Source organism: Oncorhynchus masou, chromosome 25, assembly GCF_036934945.1.
Source record: "Oncorhynchus masou masou isolate Uvic2021 chromosome 25, UVic_Omas_1.1, whole genome shotgun sequence".
Taxonomy (NCBI): Eukaryota; Metazoa; Chordata; class Actinopteri; order Salmoniformes; family Salmonidae; genus Oncorhynchus; species Oncorhynchus masou.
In genome coordinates, this window is record NC_088236.1 from 39687804 (window position 1) to 39714727 (window position 26924).

The 26924-nt window shown below is 41.1% G+C and overlaps 1 protein-coding gene across 2 annotated transcripts; it reads right to left on the reverse strand.

The window, feature by feature from the left end:
• Nucleotides 1–1110: 1110 nt before the first annotated feature.
• LOC135514306 (alpha/beta hydrolase domain-containing protein 17B-like) lies at nucleotides 1111–26818 on the reverse strand. 2 transcript variants are annotated; one of them, XM_064937694.1, is made up of 4 exons: nucleotides 26284–26818; nucleotides 23879–24354; nucleotides 3265–3444; nucleotides 1111–2981 (listed from the first exon to the last, which is right to left on the reverse strand). In XM_064937694.1, the coding sequence occupies exons 2-4, from the start codon at nucleotides 24343–24345 to the stop codon at nucleotides 2756–2758; spliced, it is 873 nt and encodes a 290-aa protein (XP_064793766.1). In that variant the 5' UTR covers nucleotides 24346–24354; nucleotides 26284–26818; the 3' UTR covers nucleotides 1111–2755. The 2 variants fall into 2 exon arrangements, with proteins under 2 accessions (XP_064793766.1, XP_064793767.1); XM_064937695.1 differs by having other exon boundaries at nucleotides 23879–24357.
• Nucleotides 26819–26924: the final 106 nt, after the last annotated feature.

Genomic DNA, 26924 nt, shown 5'->3' on the forward strand with positions numbered 1-26924 from the left:
CACAAACATTTCACTACACTCGTATTAACAGCTGCTAACCATGTGTATGTGACAAATAAAATTTGATTACATACTTGCCAGCTTGCAATAAAATATTTCAACCACTAGAAGATGTGCATATGCATGGTCTAAAGTTCAGCGAGGTGAGTGCACTCGCACCAAGTATTTTTTTTTATGAATGCCAACTTTTGCCTGAAACCCCCATAAAAAGCCCCTGGGGTTTGCAATATCTGCCCCATTGTTTTAAAGGACCCATTAAAGGACTATGCCAGTTCTGGACTTACTAGGTTTACACATCTAGTTTTTCTGGATCTATGTCAAGTAATGCAATGGCGAAAAATGGCACAGCACCCATTTTGGGAGGGGGTGTGGATGACCACACACCATAGCAGTCACTGATCATAACGCAAAAGATTCTATGATCGGGTGAGACAAAAATCCAACTCTTTGGCCTGAATGCAAAGCGGTATATCTGGAGAAAACCTGGCACAGCGCATTCCCCCGTCCAACACCATCCTTACCATGACACATGGTGGTTCAAACAGGACAATGACCCCAAGTAATGCTGGAACGGCTTCAGAACAAACATGTGAAAGTTCTTGATCAGCCCAGCCAAAGCCCAGACTTGAAACCCATTGAAAATCTGTGGAAAGTCTTGAAGATTGATGGGGAGTGGTAGGGAACAAACTTAAGAGCTTGAAAAAAAGAATCTGCAGGGAAGAACGGGAGAAAATCCCCAAATCCAGATGTGTAAATCTGATACAGACATCCCCAAGACGAATCAAAGCCGTAATCACAGGTAAAGGTGCTACGACAAAGTATTGACTCAGGGGTGTCAGTACTTAACTAAATGAGATCAGCATTTCAATCAATTTGCAAAAATGTCTAAAAACATGTTGTTGTTTTCACTTTGTCAATATGGGTGTAGATGGGCGAGAAAAATCCATTTCGAATTGAGGCTGTAACAAAATGTGGAATAAGTCAGTCAGGGTTAATACTTCTGAAGGCACCACCATCTTGTGTCTAGTCAGCTAGTGCTTTCAGTGTCTACAACATACAACACAACCCATTCAGCGAAGATGTTTTCATTCCTCAAATACTTATTTGAAATAGTTTATATACATGTTTTATTAATCATTAATCAAGATCACGTTACATAATTTCCTTCAGTAATGCAGCGTCTTGGAAACAAAAACAAACAGAAATCACATCGTCTGGGTGACCAGATTTTTCAACGGTCATCAGGAATAAATTTAGAAATGCTCACCACAGATGGATGCCGGATCATATTCAAGTTACAGTAGTACTTACAACTACAATTTAGAGGCTTGTCCAAGTACAAACTATTTATAAAGTGAAAACAGATGAAAGCATTACATTTAAAGTACAGAAAAGTCCCCAGTAGAGTTCAACGACACATTATCGAACGGCAACAACCAATCCTAACCATTCTTGATTACTCTAATATCAACAACCAATCCAAACAGTTCATCAGACAGTACCAATCAAAACTAGAGGTTATGGGTAGCATCCATGGCCTTGAGCTAGCCAGAATTTAGCCAGCTAAAAAGGTTAAGAAAACACTAGCCTATCGTGGCATGCAGTAGCACTTGCTAACAAAATCTGCTTCCACTTAGTGTCTTACTAATACAATAAAGTACGTGATTGGTAAATGTTTTACCTTATTCTGCATTAATAGGGTCTCTCAGAAAACCACACAAAAAAAATAAAACATGTATTCTGTCAGATAAGGGATAAACAAAAAGTGCACAAGAGTCCAGTTGTGTCCTCCTTAAAACCAAGCTGTCTTCGAAGCAATTTCCTATCACGCATTAACGACTTTCACTGTTTTTCAAAGCTTTATGGCATCAGTGACATGAGTCTTAAACTATGTAACAAGAACTACCCCAGGTGTGCAGGCAGTTTATACAAAATCAATATCTAGAAATGCTATTCCTCTGAAATGAGAGATTTATTATTCGTTTTACTATATAAAATTGAGTCATAGCAGCTTTACTGAAAGAATACATGAAACAAAAAGCTTTGTATAGCTTATACAATTTGAGAGGTTTCTAGGATGCTGTCCGTACTCCATGCTTTTTTCTTCAATATGCTGAACAGTTAGCAACACGGGCACTGCCATTTTAAAATGTCAGAGTTTTATCTTGTGCAGTTCTACGTAACATATGATAGGTGCAAACATACATATATATACACACACACACACACACACACACACACACACCAAAATAAACAAAACATCCATGTTGACCACATTGTAGAAGATTTGGCTCCTTAGTCAATATAGACTTAGTTGAGTGGCGGTCCAGTCTTCCATCCATCATAGCTGCTCCACAGAAACCTCTCAGATATGCTCATAGGTGTGTGTCAGATGTCCATACATTGGACCAGAACCGCATCCTGAAAGGCAGCAAAAAAAATGTGACAAGCACACAACCCTTGAGTACACTCAAGTGGTCCAATGTATCTCAGTTGGTAAAGGGCACATTCCAGCTAGGATAGTGGGGTTGGATTCCTGGACCACCCGTATGTAAAATATATGCACCCATGACCAAGTCGCTATGGATAAAAGCGTCTGCTAAATGGCATGTTATTATATCCTTCCATCATCCCCTCCGTCTCATCACCACGCTGTTTCAAATGATAAAACTAAAATATACAAAAATTAAAATAAAAAAGAAAGGGCATTTCAAAATGTTCACAGTTGCAGCAGGTGGGTGACGAAGGGCCGAAGTCAAGTTGACAAGTTGACGAGCTCGTGGGCCACAAACTGTTTCAAGCGCTCCAGGTACTGTCCGTAGAGCTCGACGTCGTTGTGGCCGGCACCTTCCACCCACAGGGGCTCCACGGGCCTCTGGCAGCGCTCGTACAGCGCCAGGCCGTGGGAGAAGTCGATCACCTCGTCTTCCGTCCCGTGGATAACCAGCACCGGAGACGTCACCTTGGAGATCTTGTCAATACTTTGGGAGGCAAGGCGAGGACAGACGCACACAAACACAAAAGAGGAAGGGAACAGTTAGGCAAGTATAAGTTCCCCCAATGCTGAAACAGATGACATGAACAGGATTTAAAATTACCCAATGTGGTCATTTCAACAGCAGGCAGCTTCCCCTTTCAGCCTTGTCAACAGTGTAATTATCCATAACCTGGTGGCAACCAAGGACCACCAGATGGGGCTATTGAATCTAGAGTGACTCAAACATGACTGCTTTTATGATCTGTGTGTGTATGTGTGTGTCTCACTTGGGAAAGGCATCAAAGCAGTAGGTTTTCTTGGTGTCTGGGAAGGCCACTCTCATGCCAGAGGTGAGGGGGGAATGCAGTACGACCGCGGCGCTCTCGTAGCGTGCCGCCAGGTCCACGGACGGGACTGTACCGATACTCTGACCATACACGATCACGTTCTCTGGCCTAATTCCGTACCTGAGGGGAGACACAGAACACCCTTGGGTTAAACATTATCAGCATCAAGGTGGTAAATAACCTAATATATGATAATGTAGGCCTGGTCAAGATCAGGATGATAATGTAGTCACAGATAGTCAGTCTCCATTGACATGATTCAGTCACTACTCAGGTCAGAAGTCAATTGGTCAGGAGAAGGTGGAAGTAAAGGATAGGTGTGGGGCCATTGACATGTCAATAAGACCAAAGAAAAATGAAATACAGAGATATAAAAAGGAGGTACAGAGCTGTATACGTCACTTTGGATAAAAGTGTCTGCTAAATGGCACAAGCGAGAGACAGAATTCCATAGCTGATTATGGAGAATGTGACCAACACAGCCAGTCAGCTGATGATCCTGGCTCTAAACCGCTGCAGGACGAAGAACAATTCCCTATAAGAAAAGTAATCATGGAACAACCTCATTTTCTGATTATTAAAATGAAAAATCAGTAACATGCAACTAGTAGGTTTTCAAAACATTTCTCTTTAGAAAGGCGAGTCAAAGAAGCTCCACAAAAACAGGAGCATGGGGTGTGTTCATTTGGGCAAGTAACAGAAAATGTTTTGCAACCGAAATAAAAAAGAGTCTCTTCCCACTTTAGTCTTTTTCCCATTTGGTGCATGATGAACACAAAGCTTTTGTATTGACGCTTCAGACATCCTCTGCTCCCAGCGAGTGAAATCCAGCCAGGCCAGGCTGTGAACATTGACCCCAGAGTAGGTCATCCAACTGGTTTGAGCGTGACAGCACAGGCACGTGATGGGGCGGAGGCTCACAGGAGGTCAAAGCCAGCCAATGGACTATGTAGGAGTTTCCCCATTTGACAAGGTCCCATAGGAATTAACCTACATAAAATAACTAAAATACTCAGCTGTGTGAGGAATTTAATACTTCAGCCTGTTCTTAACATGCAACTGTTTTGAGCAGCAGTACCTCAAACATTAGGCCTGGATTTCATCTTTAGCCTATATCAGATACATCTAATCTAGTTACTGGTTTTACTGCCAGGCTATAAAAGGCCGGCCAAAGCATAAAATAGCAAGAGGTTGTCAAAACACACCGTCGATGATAAAATAATCTAAAACATCTGATATACAGTTAAGTCAGGGCTGTAACAGTCAGTCAGGTGATATGAACGTGTGTTCTGCCAGGCCAAAAAGGACCAATTTCAGCATGAACTCACTTCACCTCACTGAGCATGCTCCATGGTTACGCAAGCTCGAACACCCTATCAATGTATTCCCTGAGCCGAGACCAATCCAAACTAAATGCAATAGATCCTTTCGATCAGTCACTCCCACCTCATATTGTCTAGGGTGGAACTCTACGCCACTTCTACTAGTGTCACTACTAGGGCTGACCCCAATTAGTCAACATTGTCTTTTGTTTGGAGCCCTCCGCTACCTTGCCTACGCGCAAATGTAGGCATATAAAATTGCCCATTTGGGGATCTGATAGTATTTCTGATTGGAATAACGCACCACCACTAATAAGCTGTAGAGCTTCTCAAAGTAATGTTTTCACCTCAAAATAGCAGAAAATTCTGTCAATCAATATTATATATTTTGTTGGGGACAGCCCCAGTCACTACACATGTACGTGGAATCTACTGTGCGATCCCGCTGCATCTCCAGCCGGCCTCAGCCTGATTCCTCCAGGTTTCTTCCTGGGTTCCTGCCTTTCTAGGGAGTTCCCTAACCACCGTGCTTCTATATCTGCATTGCTTGCTGTTTTAGGCTGCGTTTCTGTATAGTACATTGTGACAGCAGCGGATGTAAAAAGGGCTTTATAAATACATGTTATTGATTGACTACAGTGACACCACCAATAGAGGGAAATAATTAAGTTCATTGAAGAGGGACATCCAAGTTGTCCCTCCCGGTTTGTCTGTTTTCATCCGTTTGGTGCCTATTATACAGTGCATTCAGAAAGTATTCAGACCTGACTTGTGTTATATTATAGCATATTCTAAAATGCCCCCCCCCCCTTTCAATCTATACACAATACCCCATTTCACAGCAAGGTCCACACACATACCATTTTATTTCATTTGAAATGACAAACCAAACATTTACACAAGTATTCAGTGATTACAGCCTTGAGTATTCTTGGGTGTGTCACTACAAGCTTGGCACACCTGTATTTGTGGAGTTTCTCCTAATCTTCTCGGCAGATCCTCTCAAGCTCTGACAGGTTGGATGAGCAGCGTCGCTGCACAGCTATTTTCAGTTGTCTCCAGGGGTGTTCGATTGGGTTCAAATCCGGGCTCTGGCTGGGCCACTCAAGGACATTGCGAGACTTCTCCCGAAGCCAATCTTGCGTTGTCTTGGCAGTGTGCTTAGAGTCATTGTCCTGTTGGAAGGTGAACCTTTGCCCCAGTCTGAGGTCCTGAGCGCTCTGGAACAGGTTGTCATCAAGGATCTGTACTTTGCTCCGTTCACCTTTCCCTCGATCCTGTCTAGTCTCCCCGTCCCTGCCATGTTTCCTCCAGGTACTGTGAACGGGTCACACACAGGTTGTGTTCTATATAATTGTTATAGTGTTAACTATGAAGTTGTTAATGTTCTTAGCTTTTGAAAATAGTCAAAAAGATTCTGGGGATGAGCATCTTCAATATGTACCACTGTTCCACTTTAGTGTATTTAACGATGTCACAAGTAAAAGCCTTGGGTAGTGAGTTGAAAATTCCAAGTCTGGAAGGTTAAAAACCTCCCTCAGATTTTTTTTTTTAAAGGAACATTTTACATCTTCCTAATGAATTTCTATAAATACCTGTTATGACAGAGTACACGTTTTTAAAGAATGCTGTCGGTGGGGTAATTGGTATTAATGAAAATGTGCCATTCTAAGAGAGGCTTATTCTGCCTGTAAGATTTATGGGAAGATCATTTAATATAGCTAGATCTGCATTCATATTGCTGAGAAATTAAATAAAGTTCTTTATAAATTTGTCACTGAAGCATCCTAAGTATTTTATATTTTTTTGTGGTCCAATTAAAAAGGATTGAGTGTAATTATTTTTCTTATTGCCATTGAGTTTTTTTCCATGTTAATTTTATATCCTGTGATTTGAGTATGAGCATCTTTAAGCTTAGCATTTTTAAGCAAAGGGGGCATTGAACTTTCAATACTTGGTCAGTTATAAATCAGAAGATCTCCAAATAAGTTTATATTCATGTTTACCAAATCCCATTTTGGGTCATGTAATTCTTTCTGCAAGCGGTTCAATTGCAGGTGCAAACAAGAGGGTGGACCTCCCCATCTTGTGCCCCTTTCTAAATCAATTTCATCATCAGATAATGTATTATTTGTGCTTTGGGACATTTCTACAATATTTTTATTATCAAAATTGATTATTTCAGCTGGAAGGTTTTGAACAGAAAAAGCCATTCCAGATGGTCAAAAGTCTTTTCTGCATCAATAGCCATTATTGATCAATCTTATTTTTTTGGGGCGTATTGTATTTAACCCGAAACATGTTTGTGTATTTAAGCGTCTCTTTTTAATAAACCCTGTTTGCTATGTATCAAGTCTGGTGAGACTTTTGCCATTCTATTACTTATAACCTTTGCTATCATTTAATTGTCACAATGTATTCAACTTATGGGCCTCGAATGAGAAAGGAACTCCAGATTTTCATATAACTGAACTGATTTATACATGGAACTACTGCATTGAGTGATGTGTGTTAACAGGGGTCTAATTTGTCCCAAAATACTGAATAGAATTTTAATGGGAAAGCTATCAAATTGTATTTCATGCCAATAAGGCAATCTGTGAGAGAGGGGGGGGAAGAGAGAGAGAAGGAAAATAAATTATATCAAGACACCGTTGCCCTAGAGCAGTGGTTCTTAACCTGGATTCGATTGAACCCTAGGGGTTCGGTGAGTCAGTCTCAGGGGTTCGGCGGAGGTCAAGACACACATCCGACTCATATGATTCGTGATGACACGCCCCGCTTGGCCATCATTGGCTGCAGGTGATCACGCTACATCGCTTGGCCTATCTGTGCTGCAGGGAATTTGGTGTGCTCAGTAGTCGACTTGTGACTGCCGTGATGGTACGTCTTGTAATTTTTCTTAGTTTTAATCCCTTCATACTTACTATGTCGAGCAAAAAAAGAAAGTGGTCGGATGAATATGTACAATATGGATTCACATGTATAACGGAACGTAATGGGAGTCAGCATCCTAACTGCATGATTTGCAATGCGAAGTTGAGCAATTCTAGTCTAGCACCGGCAAAACTAAGGACACTTCCTTAAGCTGCATGGAGATGGAAAATACAAAAACAATCCTCGCTGAATTCAAGGTGAAGAGAGCCAGATGCGATGAAAAGGCTACTCTGCCCATTCTCGGCTTTGTACCCATCAACAAACCGATCCTCACAGCATCGTACGAAGTTGCTTACCTGATCGCAAAGCAGGGCAAACCACACGCCATTGGCGAAACACTTATAAAACCAGCTGTGTTGAAGATGGCGAATATCATGCTGGGAAAAGAGGCTGAAGTTATCCCAAATTCCTCTTTCAAATGACATCATCAGCGACAGAATAGAGAACATGAGCAAAGACATCTTGGATCAAGTAGTTGCAGATCTGATTTCTAGCCCGGCAAAATTCAGCCTTCAACTCGACGAGACCACAGACGTTTCCAATCTAAGCCAGCCTGCTGTATTCGTGCGCTGTGAAAGACGACGTGATAAAGGAAGATTTTTTATTTTGTAAGCCTCTTACAACAACAACTAAGGCAGCCGATGTGAAGAAACTTGTGGATGACTTCTTCAAAGACAACAATCTTTCGTGGGATATGGTTTCTGCAGTTTGTTCGGACAGAGCTCCAGTTATGCTGGGAAGAAAGTCTGGTTTTGGTGTGCTAGTGAAAGCCGATGCACCACACATCATTGTTACGCATTGTATTCTGCACAGGCATGCGTTGGCAACAAATCTTGCCTCCAAAACTTGCAGAAGTATTAAAAATTGTAGTGGAATGCGTGAACTATGTGCGAACTCGTGCTCTGAGGCACCGCATCTTCAGTGAGCTGTGTAAAGAAATGGGCTCTGAATTTGAGGTACTTCTGTACCATTCTAACGTTCGGTGGTTACCCCGGGGAGAGGTGCTGAATCGTGTTTTTCCCGTGCGTGTGGAATTAGCACCGTTTTTGCAAGAGCACCAACATTGTCATGCAGATTGCTTCAAAAATTCTGAGTTCATTCTCATTTTAGCGTACATGGCTGATAACTTCACAGCTCTCAATCATCTCAATCAAAAGATGCAGGGCGGTGGAGTCAACATCATCGAAGCGGAGGAAAACCTGAAGGCTTTTCAAAAAAAGCTACAGTTATGGAAACGACGAACAGAGAACGATAACTTTGCAAACTTTCCCCTGCTGGACGACTGTAAGGAAGATCGAAGATGTATCTGGAATCGGAGACATTTCTGTACCCGCGAAACTGAAGCAAGCAATTGCCACGCACTTAGATGAGCTTGCAAAGTCTCGACGGATACGTCCCTACAAGAGAGTCATATCCAGCATGGGTGAGACAGCCGTTCACGTTTAGTGTTGAGACAACAGATGTCAATGATGAATACCTCGATGAAATCATTGATATTCAGCAGAGCCAGGTTCAAGAGCAACATTTCAGAACAACAACGCTTTCAACGTTTTGGTGTCAAATGGTAACATACCCTGTTGTTGCTAAGAAAGCTCTGGAGACTTTCATACCGTTTGTTACAACATATCTTTGCGAGCAATCCTTTGAGGATGCTGGACATAAAAACGAAGAAAAGGAACAGACTGTTGCGAAAATGACATGAGTGGCACTTGCCAAGGTGAAGCCGCGCATTTCTGAACTGGTCTCTGAAAGACAACAGCAGAAGTCACACTGATTTGCAGTAAATATTCATTATTATGTTTGTGAGAAAATCATGTTTTGATGATTTTGTTCATTGAACACAGTGATGTTGATGCACGGTTCATTTTGTGCACCAGTAAAATATATACCTATGTGTTGCAATTCTGTTCATAAACTTGTTAACATGGATATGGTTCTTAATAAAAAAAACACATTTGAAACAAGCCATTACACTTCATTATCATCATGGCATTTCATTATTATTCAGGTTATTACATGAATATTAAAATCAACAAATTAAGAAATGTCAGGTTGGAGGGGGATGTCACATTTTTGTATTGATAAAATTAACAGACTCAAAATAAAGATATGCCTACCTTGTCAGTTGGCATTTCTTTCGTATATACAGATCCTATTGACACAACCATTCAAACGAAGTCTGATGGGTTTCGTCCCACTTTTGCCAAAATATTCGCAAGAGTACGCTGTAATGAGAGAAATAATGTAGCCTCAGCTACTGAAAATAGGCCTTTTATAAAGACTTTCAAAAATCATGTCAGGAGCGTTTGATTCTTAAAGAGTCCAAACAGGCCACTTTAGGAAACCTTCTGGATGGACATATAGAGAGAGAATCAGTTTACTCACACAAACCCACGTAAAAGCATGCATCAAAGCCAAACAGTGTGTCAGAAATATTTGCTTTTCTGGGGGTTGGCTTGAGATGGCGACATGAGGGTGTAACATTTCTATCGGAGGAACAATTTTAGGGTTCTCTCACAAAGTTGATAGTTTTAGATTGCAACTGCAATCTGTTTTTTCACAAAAATTATAACCATACAATGTAGCTATTATTAATAATTTTGTAATTAATCAAACCATTGAAATATATTTGACGATTTCCAACAAGCTAGCTATCGAAACGTTTCAGCGTGTGTAGTTAAGTTAGCAAAGGACTGTTTTTATTTTCAACTAGTAAGATCTTTTCTTTTTGTGAGAACCAGATTCATGTGAACGTATACAAGTTTAACATACTTCATATAGTCACTGTGATAGTAAATGTCCATTTCTGTTTTTTCTATTAATGCCAGGGGAATACGTAATATTGTGGAAAGGAAATCTTTATTTTTCTATTGTAATGGTCAGTGCCGACTTATTTCATTCAAGAAACTCATGCCTGGTCCACAGATACTGCGTTTTGGAAGTGTCAATGGGGGAATGATATTTGGTACTAATCGGTCAGCAGGTGTCGCTATTTTAAAAGGCAACTTTAAGGGTCATATATTGAGTCATGAAGCAGATAATACAGGGAGATTGATTATACTATTGGTAGATGTCAACCATGTCCAATTCATTGTTGTAAATACTTGTGCTTCCAATAACAAGTCAAGTAACTGTATTTTATTTAGAAACATTGAGAAGAAAATAAAAGTAAAATTGAATTGTGTCTAAATTTTCATTGGCCAAAGTAATATGCGGTGGAGATTTTAACACAGTATTACATGATAATCTAGATAGACGGCCTAAGGATTGTAATTCTGTTTACGAGAAGGCATACATGTCTAAGGTTAGTAGGTGTCCTAGATATTTGGAGACATAAGAACCCAGATAAGATTATACCAAGGATGTAGCTATACAATCCTGTATTGATTTCTGGCTGATATCTGAAGATATGGCTGACAAGGTTGATACAGTCTCGATTGAACCATCGATTTTAACAGACCACAAAGGGAAATCTCAATAAAGATAAATATGCACGGTTTGTCAAAAAAAAAGTATTTAAGAAGGAAGTAGCAGGAATTATTGATAAATACTGGAATTGTGCCTGTGTTATGAATACGTTTGGAAGTTACTGGGAGATAATGAAATTTGGAAAGGCTTTTGGCTATTTCAATGGGGAAAGAAATTGTCATATTCCTTCTCTCTCTTGGCACAAGCAAAGGGAATAATGGAGTATACAACAAAAAAACTAAACTAACTCTTAACGAATTACTGGAGCTATCATTGCAAATGCAGTTAGACTGCATCTACGAGGAAAAGGCCCGGGGAGCATTTGTAAGATCAAGACGAAAACGGATGGAAGAGGGAGAGAAAAATACAAAATATTTATTTAATTTAGAAAAAAGGGCAGGCGCAGAGACTTCCATATATACATTTATTATTAATAATACTCCCAATGAAAATCCAAAGAAAATCTCAGCATGTTGCCCAGTTTTATCAGAATCTGTATACATCAGCCCAGCCAACATCCAATATGTTGGCTTTTCTTAGACAATGTAGCAAACATTGCTAAAAAGATAAATAATGATTTCAGGGATTTTTGTGATGAGTTATCTGAAATTGAGATAAGACTATTAAAAGCCTTAATAAGTCCCCTGGAAATGGTTTTATAAGCGAGTTTTAGAAAGCATTCAATGATGAATGGAGTCAATTTTTGCCATGTTTCAAGAATCAATAGTAAAAGGAGTTACCGGCTTCCTTAAAGCAAGGTGTAATTACTTTGATTCCCAAACCAAATAAGGATACTCTTTATATAGACAACTGGAGACCCATTAAGCGTTGAACAATGATGGGAAATTATTTGCCCTTGTATTTGCTAAGAGGTTGAAACAAGGCTTGCTTCATAATTTATGAAGAACAATCTGGTTTTATGCATGGTCGACACATTAGTAATAACGTCAGGTTGATCTTAGATATGACTGACTATAATGACCTCATCCTTGATGATCGTTCTCTTACATTTGTTGATTTTTATAAAGCTTTTGACACTGTAGAACATGAGTTTATGTTCAAAGCAATACGTTTTTTGGGGTTTGGAGACTTTTTTTGAAAGCAGTCCAAAATTTCTATAGTGGTTGTACTTGCTCTGTAAAATTAGCTCACGGGACATCCCAAAGATTTGATATTGGCCGTGGCATTAGGCAGGGCTGCCCAATTATTCAATTTTTATTGGTTACTCAAATTATGGCTCTTCAAATCAAGAAAGGGAATTTAAGGTGTTTAGGCACTTGGCAATGGATTTAAAATGTCAACTGGCTGAAGAGCCCACCATATTTTTGAGACAGAAAACTCAATTCTAAAGCAGTTTCCTGTATTGAAGACTTTTCCTTGGTTTAGGGTTTGAAAATTAATATCAATAAGTCAGTCTTATTTCCACTCAAGGATTGTGTTCCACAGGAAGTATATGGTATTCCAATTAAAGATAAGGTAACTTATCTTGGAATGTGCAAGAATGAAAAACAAATGAGGAGTGAATTGAACTTTAACCCCATTATTGAGAAAACAAAGAAATTGAACCTGTGGTTGATGAGATATTTCGTTTTATGGTCGGGTTTTATTATCCAAGGCTGAAGGGTTATCCAGATCGGTTTATGTGTTATCACTTGGCTTACCCACCAAAATTGTAAAGGACTTAGATAAGATCATAATTTTATTTGGAGGAACAAGCCTCCATCTACAAAAATATATTCTCCCTAATACCTAAGAACAAGGAGGTCTTACATTTCAATACTCTAAATAATACTTTTAAAGTAAATTGGATTCTGAAGTATGTTAAACCAGAACAGTATTTGTAATATCTTCCCTAAGTATTTGACCGTTGGTGGTTTAGAAATTTTTGCTTCAATGTTATTTTGATGTTGATAAAATCCCAGTAAAGTTAACCAAATTCCATAAGCAGGCAATTTTAGCTTGGATGTTAGCATAAACAATTTTTCCCCCTCACAGATAGTTTATATGGAACAACAAAGATATACAATGCCAGTTACTGAATGAGGATGGATATCGACTCTCAAATGGGGAATTTCTTGATAAGTTTAAAATTCCAATAACCCCAAAAGAATATGCAATTGTTTATGAGATTCCAGGGGAGAGGGGGGTTGTAGCTCTTAAATTCCTCTGTGGTTGATGTAACAGATTTACATTGTTAATATTAACAAAGATAAAATGTATTAATAAACAGATTAGGAATATTGTTTGTGACACTACAATTCCCTCAGCAAGATTCTTTTGGTCAAATATTTATGGTGATATACAAAAGGGGGTAAAGCATGGAAAACTGCTAACACATATTGTATCAGTAACAAAGTATAGGAAGTTTCATTTAAGAATAACATAGAATCTATCCCGTGAAACATGTTTTGGAAAGATTCAAGCTGAATAACTGATTTATGTGGAATGGAGATGGGGCGGCAGGGTAGCCTAGTGGTTAGAGCGTTGAACTAGTAGCCGGAAGGTTGCAAGTTCAAACCCCTGAGCTGACAAGGTACAAATCTGTCGTTCTGCCCCTGAACAGGCAGTTAACACACTGTTCCTAGGCCGCCATTGAAAATAAGAATTTGTTCTTAACTGACTTGCCTGGTTAAATAAAGGTTAAAAAAAAGACAATTTTGCATGTGTTTTTCCTGTATTTATAGTAGAATTGTTACAACAACAAAAAATAATAAATATGACCAGTTGTACTATTTAATGGTTTATGTCCGAAATTCTGATAAAGATGTAGATATTTAAATCAACTGCTACTGCTAATACCAGGTAAATTTCATATTCAAATGGTCCAATTCAAAACTTGTTTAAACTCATTTATAAAGTTATGGCACTACTTTAACTAAAATAAAAAGGCAATTAAAACTTGTATTATTATTAATGAATATGATTTTTTTTGTTTAGGATTCCTGGCAATGTAAATAGTTTGCATGTGACTATTCTTCTTTTATTTGTTAATAAACAACAAAAATATTTTTTAAATATTATATATACCCACATTTGCTTTTCTTGACAACATTAAAAACACCTAGGACTACCTTAGCCTACCTTCAGAAAACCTATAAGATAATGAAATGATGAAGGGGACAGCTATGCTTATTGTATGAAGATGAAATTGACAATGATTCAAATAGAAACAAACACACGTCCATAGAAAAATGGCCATAAGCCCATTTATCAACAACACCGATTAGAGGGGGAGTGTGTTGGAAAGATTTTTCAAATACTGCAAGGAACTATGATTTGAATAGATGTATAAAACATTTAGAAAAAAGGGCTTCATTGACTTCATGTGTGAGGTGAAGGAAAAAAAATAATAATAGAAAAAATGACTGAAGCCTAGCTAGGTACTTCCCACATTTGTGAAAAGCAGGCCAGGTACTTCCATGTGTGCATATTCAAGAGGACTTGTTGCATATTAACGTCTTCATCCATAACGTTATTCAATTAAAGTCACAGCCATAACAAAACAAAAAAAACAATTGAGAACTTGCATGCAGATTTCTGCAAAAATACACACAAAACCCCAAAAAATGCAAGCAGAGCAGAATTAGGACCATCTGGAAGTTATCAAAATCCAGAAGAGCTGTTAAATTCTACATCCACCTAAAAGGATACAACGCCCACATCCACCAAAGTCCTCACCTACAGCGAGAGATGGATGAACTTAGAGAGGAGTCTCCCCAGCCAGCTGGTTCTGAGGCACTTAGTTTACAAATAGACCCCACAGAGCCAAAAGGACAGCAACACAATTAGACAACCAAATTATGAGAAACCAAAAAGATCATTATTTGACACACTAGAAAAGAACCATCCCACCCCCCCAAAAAACAGCAAATTGGAATGCTACCTGGACCTAAACAGAGAGTACAGTGGCAGAATACCTGACCACTGTGACTGACCTAGAATTATTGAATATGTACAGACTGTGCAAAGCCTTGCTATTGAGAGAGTCACCTGGCTCGAGAGAAGACAGGTTATGTGCCCGCAAAATGAGGGGGAAACTGATCTGCCCTTCCTAACATCCTGCCAAATGTGTAACCACATTAGAGATACATATTTCCCACAGAGCCACAAAGAATGCGAAAACAAATCTAACATTGATAAAATCCCCATCTCTTAGCCCAAAATTCCACACTGTGCAATCACGTCAGCAATATTTGTGGCCCATTGCCATGAGAAAAGGGCAACCAGTGGAACACAATAATTCTAAATAGTAAATAACACAAATAGCAGAATGTAACTGAACAGATATTGGTACTAGAACTATTTGAACATTGCTAAAACACTGTACATAGTGAATATCATAACACTTGAAAAGTATCTCTTTTTGAAACCAAGTAGTGCAATATTAACTTAAGTTATTTGTTGCTTTGAGTGTTCTCACTTATGTTGATTTCACTTGCTTTGGCAATGCAAACGTGTTTCCCATGCCAATAAAGCCCCTTTGAATAGAATGTTGAGAGAGCGAAAACTAGAGAAAGAGAGAGGAAGTAGGCTAAGCAAGCGAGTGAGCAAATGTAAGGGAAGAACAGAACTGACAGGAGAGCTCAAGGAGGAAGCATTCAGGCAATAAGCAAATTCAGTCTTGTGTACTTTGTGTTCTGTACTATTTTTCCACTTAAGAGGACCTGATGCTACATACCCGACTGTACATTAGTAATAGCTGCTCCCAGCAGTGGAGGCTGCTGAGAGGATGGATCATAATAATGTCTTAAATGGTGTCAATGGAATGTTTGATACCATTCCATTGACTCCATTGCAGCCATCCTCTCCTCAGCAGCCGCCACTGGCTCCCAGTCATGTCAATCGGAACTAAAGATTGAGTGGTTACCCTCAGACGGAGGACACTACTGCCATTGTGTGCAGGGCATTGTCGCCCCATACCAAACGACTTTACGAACCACGAGCTAATAAAACCACTTACTGTGTGGGTTGCCCTATGTTGTGTGTGTTCAATGCTGGAGAAGAGACCTTCATTTTGTCTCCAATATGACTGATTAGGAAGTTTGTCGTTTTCACTTCCTGGGGCACAGGCTGTTGCCGGGGTTGCATTGGGTCTTAGTAGAGATCCTATAAAATTCTGTCTGAAACCTCACTGGAGATCTGTTGCTAGGCTACCAGTCAATATTAGACTTAGGAGGATTGACTGCTGGAACACCTCCAAGTCCAAGTGAAAAGAAAATTATACAGCACTATTCTATAGGAGTGGACAGCCCTCCCAACCACAGCAGGCTCACACTGAGAAAACAAAACCCTTTCAGTTCCAGAATCTCACACACGGGTGGCAACAATTTCACAAACAGTGTATACTACACACTGAACGTGCCATCCTACTTGCGTACACAACGCAATCACACCCTTCTTATGAAAGCAATTTCGATAAAGTGGTCTTATCTAGGACATGGTTCATTAAACAGGTTGTCCTCTGTCCATCCCAGTCCGGATCTCAGCCTACTTCCCTCGTCCCTATAGTCTCCCTCTCTCTGGGTGGTGAAGAGAGCAGATGGTGTTACCGACACACCCAGGTGTGGGGCCTCAATGCCTTAACACGGATACTGGCTGTACGCACCATACACTAGGACAATATGCAACAATAAAGAGTGTGTACACACCGGCAAAGCGGTCTGCTGACGGTGTGGGACACACCTTCTGACTCATGACTGAGTCACCCGACTACTCAGGCAAAAAAAAAAAAAAAAAGACGACCTCACCCTACACCAAAACAAAGAAACATGCAGCACACACACTAGGGCTGTCCAAGACTAAATAAGATATTAGTCGACCAAGAGAGTTCTGCTTTTTCGACCAATCGATTGGTCTACATTTGAATAAAACTTGTATTTTTCCATATATTGAGCATGTCTGATGCTTTAAGCACACTGTTTGATTAAATAATTAAGAAAAACTACTAGAGGGAGTACAAACAGCAATTGATTTGATTGTGCAGGGCTCAGAATTGCTACGCTGTGTTAAAAAAAAAAAAAAAAAAGGGGAAAAAAAGCGAGTGACTGGAACCCGTTGTCTCGCTCCTTCCTGCTGCAGCAACCACCATAGAACAGCAAAGTGTTCATCCCACTGTCAGTGTTGCTGAAACTGCAACATAATTACAGTCATTTGACTGAGAAGCTCTGTACCGAAATCATTCATTTGTTGAGGAAAAACATTCCCTATTCCCTCAATCCTGGCTCGCTTCACGTGACACATATGTATCACATGCACATGACCAAAGGCCGAGTAGCACAGGACTCGTATTACTAGAGAACGTTGGTCATGTAATCATTACTCCAGAATGTTTGTTATTCCAGAGGACGATTCAGGTGGGATTTGTTTTAGTTTATTTTTTTTCAAACTGCCCCTGTAATTCTTATTTCTGGTCAATAAATTGACAGTTACGACAGAAGCCCGGAGGTGTTTTAATTCTAGGAATGAATATACATTATTTTGACATGTTGAGGGGTTAGGGCCACATTGATAACTTGGGAACCAAGCTCAAGTTTCTAAACCATCTTTGGTTTACTGTCGCTATAATATTTGAATTGAGGAAGTGTGATCATAAATCAGGATATTTTGGTGATCTTCAGTTCAGATGTGAACTAAATGCAATTGAGATGCATTTTAACACTATGGATGTTAAAGTTAAATGATAATTTACAAACATTTAGGCCAGTTGTATTCTGCTTTAATATCTAGTAACAGCAAGGGTTGAATTAAATAGGCTTAGGATTCTTTACTGATGCATTTGACAAGATTCAATTCAGATGCACAAAACAAACAAAAGCATTCAATGTGAGAGTTCATATACGAATGTCCTACATGAAGCCTAAGTTAATGCGCAGCACTTAGTTCAATTTATCAAATCAGTTATTGTTTTCTTGCGCAAACACCTGTCAAAAACTTTTCAACACAGGAATGTCTAGTTGCACAGGACTAGTATTATGAGAGGACAATGGAGTTGCCCCCCCCCCCCCCAAAAAAGTTTTATTCTGGCTGGAATAGTTACTCTCCTGCCATGTAAAGATCACTGACGGGCCTATCGAGTGGCACAGTGTTCTAAGGCATTGCAGTGTTAGCTGTGCCACTAGAGATCCTGGTTCGAGTCCAGGCTCTGTCGCAGCCGGACGTGACCCGGGAAGATCCACTGGGCGGCGCACAATTGGCCCAGCATCATCCGGGTTAGGCCGGCAGGGATGTCCTTGTCCCATCGCGCTCTAGGGACTTCTGTGACCGTCCAGGCGCATGCATGCTGGCACGGTCGCCAGGTGTACAGTGTTTCCTATGACACATTGATGTGGCTGGCTTCCGGATTAAGCAGGCATTTTGTCAAGAATCAGTGTGGCTTGGACACACAGCTCTTGACCTTAGCCTCTCCAGAGTAAGTAAGGGAGTTGCAGCGATGGGACAATTTGATACCACAAAATCGGGGAGAAAAAAATATAATTACTGACTGGCAGATTCGGACGGGGCTAAAATTACAGATGTGGTGTTTTGTGCTCATAATTACATTACCCGACCACCCCCAGTAAAACTAATCCCATCCGAAGAGGGCACAATAGGGCCTGGACAAGGTTGATCAAGGATCTATGTACTTTGCGCAGTTCATCTTTTCGTTGACCCTGACTAGTTTCCCAGTCCCTACAGAAAAACATCCCTACAGCATAATGCTGCTGCCACCACCATGCGTCACGCTTGGCATTCTGGCCAAAGAGTTCAATCTTTGTTTCATCAGACCAGATTATGTTTTTTCCCTCAGTCTGAGAGTCCTTTAGTTGCCTTTTGGCATACTCCATGCAAGCGGTCATGCGCCTTTTTACTGAAGAGTGGCTTCGGTCTGCAGAGATGGGAGAATCATCCAGAAGGACAACCATCTCCACAGAGGAACTCTGGAGCTCTGTCAGTGACCATCGAGTTCTTGGTTACCTCCCTGACCAAGGCCCTTCTCCCCTGATTGTGCAGTTTGGCAGGGATTCAAGCTCTAGGAAGAGTCTTGGTGGTTCCAAACTTCTTCCATTCTTTAAAAATGGTCACTGACAGAACTCCAGAGTTCCTCTGTGTTCTTGGGGACCTTCAATACTGCAGACATTCTCCTCACTTATGTTAGACAATAAGGCAAGGGCTGTTTCATCTCCTCATTCTATTGCTGCCGCCTCCACATTGATCAACACTAATATGACGTTAACCTTGTTATTATGCACATAGCAACATGGTCTAGGAAAAGGCAGCAATTCAACAGCGCAATGATGCGTTTCAGAACCGTGGACAGTGACCACTAACCAACCCAGGACAAGGCACATTTATTTTAACACACAATTATACATTTTTTTAGTGTTGCGCCATTGTTCTTACGTAACAAAGATAAATAATTTCAGTAGCATGTTTTAGACTGATCCCCATGGCCTCCACAATGGATCAGCCCACTCAGACAGGTGTCTTGTATAGAGGTGGGACGATTAATTAGGGCCGATTTCAAGTTCTCATAACAAAAAAAAAATATACAAATAAGTCAGTAAATCTGCATTTTTTGGAAGGCGATTATTTTGCAATCCACGAGGAGACAGTGGCAGGCTGACCACCTGTTACGCAAGTGGAGCATCAAAAGGACCTTGTGGCTGCAAGGAGTCAAGGTAAGTTGCTAGCTAGCATTAAACTTACCTAACAAAAGAATACACATGGTTGATGATATTACTAGGTTCACTAGCATGTCCTGCGTTATAATGCATATAATCAATGCGGTGCCTGTTAATTAATCATCGAATCACAGCCTACTTCAACTTCGTAAAACGGGTGAGGATTTAACAAAAGGGCATTTGTGAAAAAAAAATAAAAAAAAGCACAATCGTTAAGAATTTAGGTTGTAATTCTTATACTGGGTATATTGAAGACTCATGTTAAAAAGAACCACCAGCTTTCATATATTTTCATGTTCTGAGCAAGGAACTTAAACTTTAGCTTTCTTACATGGCACATATTGCGCTTTTATTTTCTCCAACAATGTTTTTGCATTATTTAAACCAAATTGAACATGTTTCATTATTTATTTGACTAAATAAAATTTATATGAAGTTGTAAAAAAAAATTTTTTAAGTGTTAATTCAGTATTGTTGTAATTCCCATCACTACAAATATTTAAAATAAATATATAAAAAGACAAATAAAAGGCTTTTTTAGTACATCCAATAAATCGGTATCGGCGTTGAAAAATCATAAAATCGGTCAACCTCTAATAGACATGCCATTCAATTACTATAGTATCGAGTACAGTATATACATATGAGATGAGTATGTAAACAAAGTGACATCGTTAAAGTGGCTAGTGCTACATGTATTACATAAAGATGCAGTGGATGATATAGAGTACAGTATATACGTATACATATGAGATGAATAATGTAGGGTATGTAAACATTATATTAGGTAGCATTGTTTAAAGTGGCTAGTGATATATTTTACATAATTTCCCATCAATTCCCATTATTAAAGTGGCTGGAGTTGAGTCAGTGTGTTGGCAGCAGCCACTCAATGTTAGTGGTGGCTGTTTAACAGTCTGATGGCCTTGAGATAGAAGCTGTTTTTCAGTCTCTCGGTCCCAGCTTTGATGCACCTGTACTGACCTCGCCTTCTGGATGATAGCGGGGTGAACAGGCAGTGGCTCGGGTGGTTGTTGTCCTTGATGATCTTTATTGCCTTCCTGTAACATCGGGTGGTGTAGGTGTCCTGGAGGGCAGGTAGTTTGTCCCCGGTGATGCGTTGTGCAGACCTCACTACACTCTGGAGAGCCTTACGGTTGTGGGTGGAGCAGTTGCCGTACCAGGCGGTGATACAGCCCGCCAGGATGCTCTCGATTGTGCATCTGTGGAAGTTTGTGGGTGCTTTTGGTGACAAGCCAAATTTCTTCAGCCTCCTGAGATTGAAGAGGCGCTGCTGCGCCTTCTTCACGATGCTGTCTGTGTGGGTGGACCAATTCAGTTTGTCTGTGATGTGTATGCCGAGGAACTTAAAACTTACTACCCTCTCCACTACTGTTCCATCGATGTGGATAGGGGGGTGTTCCCTCTGCTGTTTCCTGAAGTACACAATCATCTCCTTAGTTTTGTTGATGTTGAGTGTGAGGTTATTTTCCTGACACCACACTCCGTGGGCCCTCACCTCCTCCCTGTAGGCCGTCTCGTCGTTGTTGGTAATCAAGCCTACCACTGTTGTGTCGTCAGCAAACTCGATGATTGAGTTGGAGGCGAGCGTGGCCACGCAGTCGTGGGTGAACAGGGAGTACAGGAGAGGGCTCAGAACGCACCCTTGTGGGGCCCCAGTGTTGAGGATCAGCGGGGTGGAGATGTTGTTGCCTACCCTCACCACCTGGGGGCGGCCCGTCAGGAAGTCCAGTACCCAGGTGCACAGGGCGGGGTCGAGACCCAGGGTCTCGAGCTTGATGACGAGCTTGGAGGGTACTATGGTGTTGAATGCTGAGATGTAGTCAATGAATAGCATTCTCACAGGTCTAATTCTGTTCATCTTTATCATATCTGTATCTAAAATTTGTACAAGTTTCCCCACTATCTGAACTCAGTGAGTTCAGTAGTGTGAAGGTTTGTATTGTTGTGATCAGATGATTGGAATAACAGAGGCATGTTGTCTGTCAAACACAGGGCAGTGATACACGCCAAGATGAACAATGTTATTTAAAGGATGCCAGGGCTGCCTGTGGAACAGAACAATAATACATGCCCCGTGGATACTTGGGGCAGGCCGTGGCATGGAGAGTCAATCTAAGTAACATGATGAAGGGAAAAAAATATATATATATATATAATTCTGTCAGTTTAAGCTAGTATTTTGCATGGGCTGCGTCTCAATCAAAGCATCCGCTTATGTCGGCCTTCCGCATCTGTGGTGGAAGGTGGCCGAGCTACATCGGTGTTTGTCAGACCATGAGACATCCCATAAATTGGTCTTCTCACAATAACATCTGTAGCATAAATATATTTTTTTATACCCAGAAGGGTCCTAAAATTCCAACTGAAATAGCTAAATGATCTATGGTATGACCATCTTAAAACAATGCCACGGGTGCCTGGGTCAAACACCACTTTGCCAGTTCAACACATAAGCATAATATACTCAAATGTCCTTACTTTCATAATGAATTCATAATCACGTCATACTGAAATGTAAGACTAGTAGCAATCAGACAGGTTTCTCAGCCCTAGCTACAGTGTTACCTGCTGTATGTAGACTCGTCTCTGTATGATAATAGTTTCCTGTTTAACTTGACTCTTCCTCCCCCCCCCCCCTCCCCCGGAGGCCTATTATATGGAGGACCACTTATTCTAGTCAATGTCATTATGGTGGGCAATTTGGGCCTAAGTGACACTCAGTGTGAGTCACTCTTTTCTCTGTCTTTCTCCTTGTGTGTTTGGATGTTCCATCTTTCCTCTGACTGATTTGTTTGTTGCTTTGATTTGCTGTCATGATGCAGGAAATAAATCTGGATTCACTTTTATTCGACCCCCCCCCCCAAAACAAAATTGTGCATAAACAAAGCAACAAACAAAATATCCGGCTTAACCTCTTACATCTATGGGGGCGCTATTTCATTATTGGATAAAAAAAGTGCCCGTTTTAAGCGCAATATTTTGTCACAAAAAGATGCTCGACTATGCATATAATTGACAGCTTTGGAAAGAGAACACTGACGTTTCCAAAACTGCAAATATATTGTCTGTGAGTGCCCCAGAACTGATGCTACAGGCGAAACCAAGATGAAACTTCAAACAGGAAATGAGCAGGATTTTTGAGGCTCTGTTTTTCCATTGTCTCCTTATATGGCTGTGAATGCGCAAGAAATGAGCCTGCCCGATCTATCATTTCCCCAAGGTGTCTGCAGAATTGTGACGTATTTGTAGGCATATCATTGGAAGATTGACCATAAGAGACTACATTTGCCAGGTGTCCGTCCGGTGTCCTCGTCGAAATTGGTGCGTCATCTTCAACTGCACGTCTTTTTCCAAGCGATTCAGAGAAGAAAGTAGACATCCACGAACGATATATCAACGAAGAGATAAGTGAAAAAAGTTCTTCAAAGGTAAATGATTTTCTTGTTTTTGTGAAAATGTTGCTGGCTGAATTCTAGGCTTATAGCTATCAATAGTCTTACACAAATGCTTGTTTAGATATGGTTGAAAAGCATATTTTGAAAATCTGAGATGACAGTTGTTAACAAAAGTCTAAGCTTGAGAGCAAATATATTTATTTCATTTCATTTGCGATTTTCATGAATAGTTAACGTTGCGTTATGCTAATGAGCTTGAGGCTATAAATAGGATCCCGGATTGCTCGACGCAAGAAGTTAAACATCTCACATGCGAAAACACAGGGAAGCTGTGTGTCTTAGTATAGGACCCCACCAGGGACCGAGAGCTGTCGAAAAGAGAAAACAGACCAGAGGGAGAGGGGATGTCATAGAGGACAAAGGGCGGAAGAGAGGAGAGTGTTGAGACTAGAGGTTTCATGGGGATCAATTCATTGAGATGTATAAATGGAAGGCCAAAGGGATGGCTTAGAAGAACCAGTGAACAGAAAACCATTGCCTATGGGACGGATGGGTAGAGGAGACACCATAGCCTACACATTTTCAATCATCATAACGAACAAGAAAAGTTGTCCCCACCTTGCTTTCCAACCTAGGGCGTATAAGCCATGGAGCGAGCTGAAGGTGGAAAGACAGTCAAACAACTCTTGGTAGGAAACAACAACTTCAGACAGCTACTCTTCCACCATCACCTGGTCCCTTTACTTACCGTGTCCTGAGGGAGTGCCAGGCGGCGTCCACATCGGCGTACAGGTTCTTTTCCGAGGGTTTCCCCGAGCTGGCCCCGTAGCCAGAGTAGTCGTAGGAGAAGACGTTGCAGTTGATGCGTGAGCCCAGTCCGATGTAGAAGCTGCTCATCTGGCCCAGGTCCACGGCGTTGCCGTGCGAGAAGAGGAGCGTGAAGCGGGCACTGGGCGAGCAGCGCACGAACATGCAGGCGATGCGGTTGCCACGCGAAGTGCGCGTCATGAAGCACTCGATGGCGTCCTTCTCACGCGCCGAGTACTGCCAGTCTGCTCGCTCAGACAGATGCAGGGTCCAGCGACTGCCGCTCTCGTCACACAAGAGGGTGTAGGTGGGCTCCGGGGGCAGGAAGGCCAGCTTGGAGGTGATCTTGCTGGGGCATGGAGGGCAGCAGAATAGGCAGCACAGCTCACTCAGGGACAGGTGGTTCATCCTCAAACCCTGCTGGGGCAAGGGGGGAGGGGGCATTACCATTTACTGCTCATCATTCACTATTAATAAAAAAGGTATCATTGACATGGCACATTAAATAGCCAACACTTGCATGACCTCCCCAAGACGGAGGACAAATGAGTGGGTTTAAGGTGCACGCGTGTTTACATGTGGTTAGGCTAATTGTACACCTCATGTCTCTTATCCAGCCCAGTGCACAAGCACACCCCAGTTATTGATGGCCATTTTGAAAGTATGCTCAGACACAGATGTGACTCACAGCTGAGTCTCGACCACTGATGTATTACTCACTCCACAAACAGACCAACAACCCACCATGAGTCACACATGTTATAGCGCATAACCAGATTTCACCTCTGCTTAAACTCTAATTGATATACAGAAACCCTGTATCTAAAACATGTTAAGGCTAAACATGTATTTTTGGTTCGGCGAACCCTGAGAAGAGTCGAGCCCGAAGGTTTAGGCTACTAGGCTGGTGTGTAGGGATTCTCAAAGTTCTCTATCCACCCTGACTTGTTAAGTGGGAAATGCACATCAACTCCCCTAGGCTTGCCCTCAACAAAGCTGCCTTTACATACATGCAGAAGAGAATCAATAGTGTATGGCCTTCCTTGGCCCTGGGATCATTCGACAGATATAGTACTGATGAGGATTTCATCTGTCTGCCTCAAAGTATCTTGCTACGCTGAGTACATTGAGTAGCTTTTCCAATGCCTCCTCGGTCCCAGGCTTGCTTTCAGAAATAACTTTTAGTTGGGTTGATAAGAGCCTGTTGGTCAGCGCCTTTGTGATGATCTGTCTGCACTGCCTGTTGTTTCAATGATGTCCTATCAAAATACCCTCTGGTGAAGTGGCTAGTTGTTTAATGTATTCTTGGAACCACAAATGCTTTAAGAAAAGATATTGGTGTCATTTGTATTCCCTCTCACTGACACTTGGAAATTTATGTTTCTCAATCTCCAGTCCTGCTGACTGGTCCATTTAGTCAGTTCTCAAGTGCTAATTTTAATGTATGCCATTCCCTTCCACTATCCCGTTGCCTAATCACTCTATATCTACCTCAATTACCTTGTTCCACTGCACATCGACTGTACTGGTACTTTTTGTATACCGCCAAGTTGTCATTACTGTGCATTTATTCCTTGTGTTTTTATTTTCTATTATTTACTTTGCATTGCTCGGAATGGGCAATAAGTAAGCATTTCACTGTTAATCTAAACTTGCTGTTAAAGCACGTGACAAATACAATTTTATGGCGTGTGTGTTTTAATATCCAGGTTATAGGTCAGAAATGGGTGGGGGGGGGGGCAGTCTACTTCACACATAGGCTTCCATAATCTATTTTCGTTAAAGATGGGGCTGGGGGACAGGAATCATGCTCAGATGCTAAGATATGTAGTTATGACGATTCTGAAACCACTTCTCTACAGTAAGGTGAACACTGTCCAACATGAAAATAACCACTTGTCTTGGATGACAAGCTTGGCGGTGACCCCTCCGATAACAGCAATTCAGATTTTAGGGAACCACAAACAATAACATCGTCGACGAGGGTTTGTTTTCGAGACTAACGTTACAGTACCCAAAAGGCCGAACTACAACGTTAGCTAGCCTAACGTTACTCTATACATTTAACTAGTTAGCTATTCACGTTAACAGTGGCACTTTTTTCCCCCTCTTCTGAATCCCTGTCGTGTTTGCCAGAATTGGGTCCCATCGATTAGCGAAAACAAATCGTAGGTCTCATTTAAGTGAACAGTCATTAACAGTCACGCAGTGCTCAGCAAAAAAAAACACAAAAAAAACGTAGCTAGCAGCTAATTTACATTAGTTAGCAAGCTAACAAACACCGGCAATAATGTTAATGCTTTGAAAAACTGGCAAACGGCGAAGAGGATCACACACATAACTTACCTGGTTATTGGTAACGTCACGGATTGTAGTTAACGTCTTAACAAGCCAGCTGATGAACTACAGCTAACTGGAAACAAGTACAGGTAGCTAGTTAACCAGGCAGGTTGACTTGAATGCCCATTCGTTCCCCCTCGTCCACTCTCTTATGGGTAGCGTTAAATAGCTATTTATCTTCTTGAAACTTGTACGACTACCCAAATCAAGCTCCGCCTGCTTACCACTCAAGCTTGTCAACAAGTAGTCCGGATAATGACTTAATTGCATCCACAAGACTTGCGTAAACAAAATATTATATTTTAATGTTGACTGTCACCAGCTTCAACCCTTGTAGCTAGCCCACTGTCGCTAGATGTTTTCCGTTCAAGCCAAGGAAACCGGCTGGGGAACATATCGAAACCGCAGTGTCGAGGTGATGATTGGATTGGTTTATAAGAAAACCAATTACAAACTACAATGTGCTAACAGAGACCAATCAGATTGCTCAAGGCGGTGTTTTGCAGCGTTGAAAACGACTGACCCACTGGGCGTATTCGATTATGCTGAGCCGCGGGGCACCGGACATAGTTTGTCACGTCATCAGACGAATACGCAGAGGAAGGCGCGCCCTTCTCAAATTGAACAGTCATCTGCACGGATCGATC

Coding starts and splice junctions, on each gene's coding strand:
- LOC135514306 (XM_064937694.1), bottom strand. CDS start 24,345: ATGAACCACCTGTCCCTGAGTGAGCTGTGCTGCCTATTCTGCTGCCCT. Junction 3,445..23,878: donor TGGCACTCCCTCAGGACACG/GTAAGTAAAGGG, acceptor GTCTCCCCTCAG/GTACGGAATTAGGCCAGAGA. Junction 2,982..3,264: donor TGCTTTGATGCCTTTCCCAA/GTGAGACACACA, acceptor TGCCTCCCAAAG/TATTGACAAGATCTCCAAGG.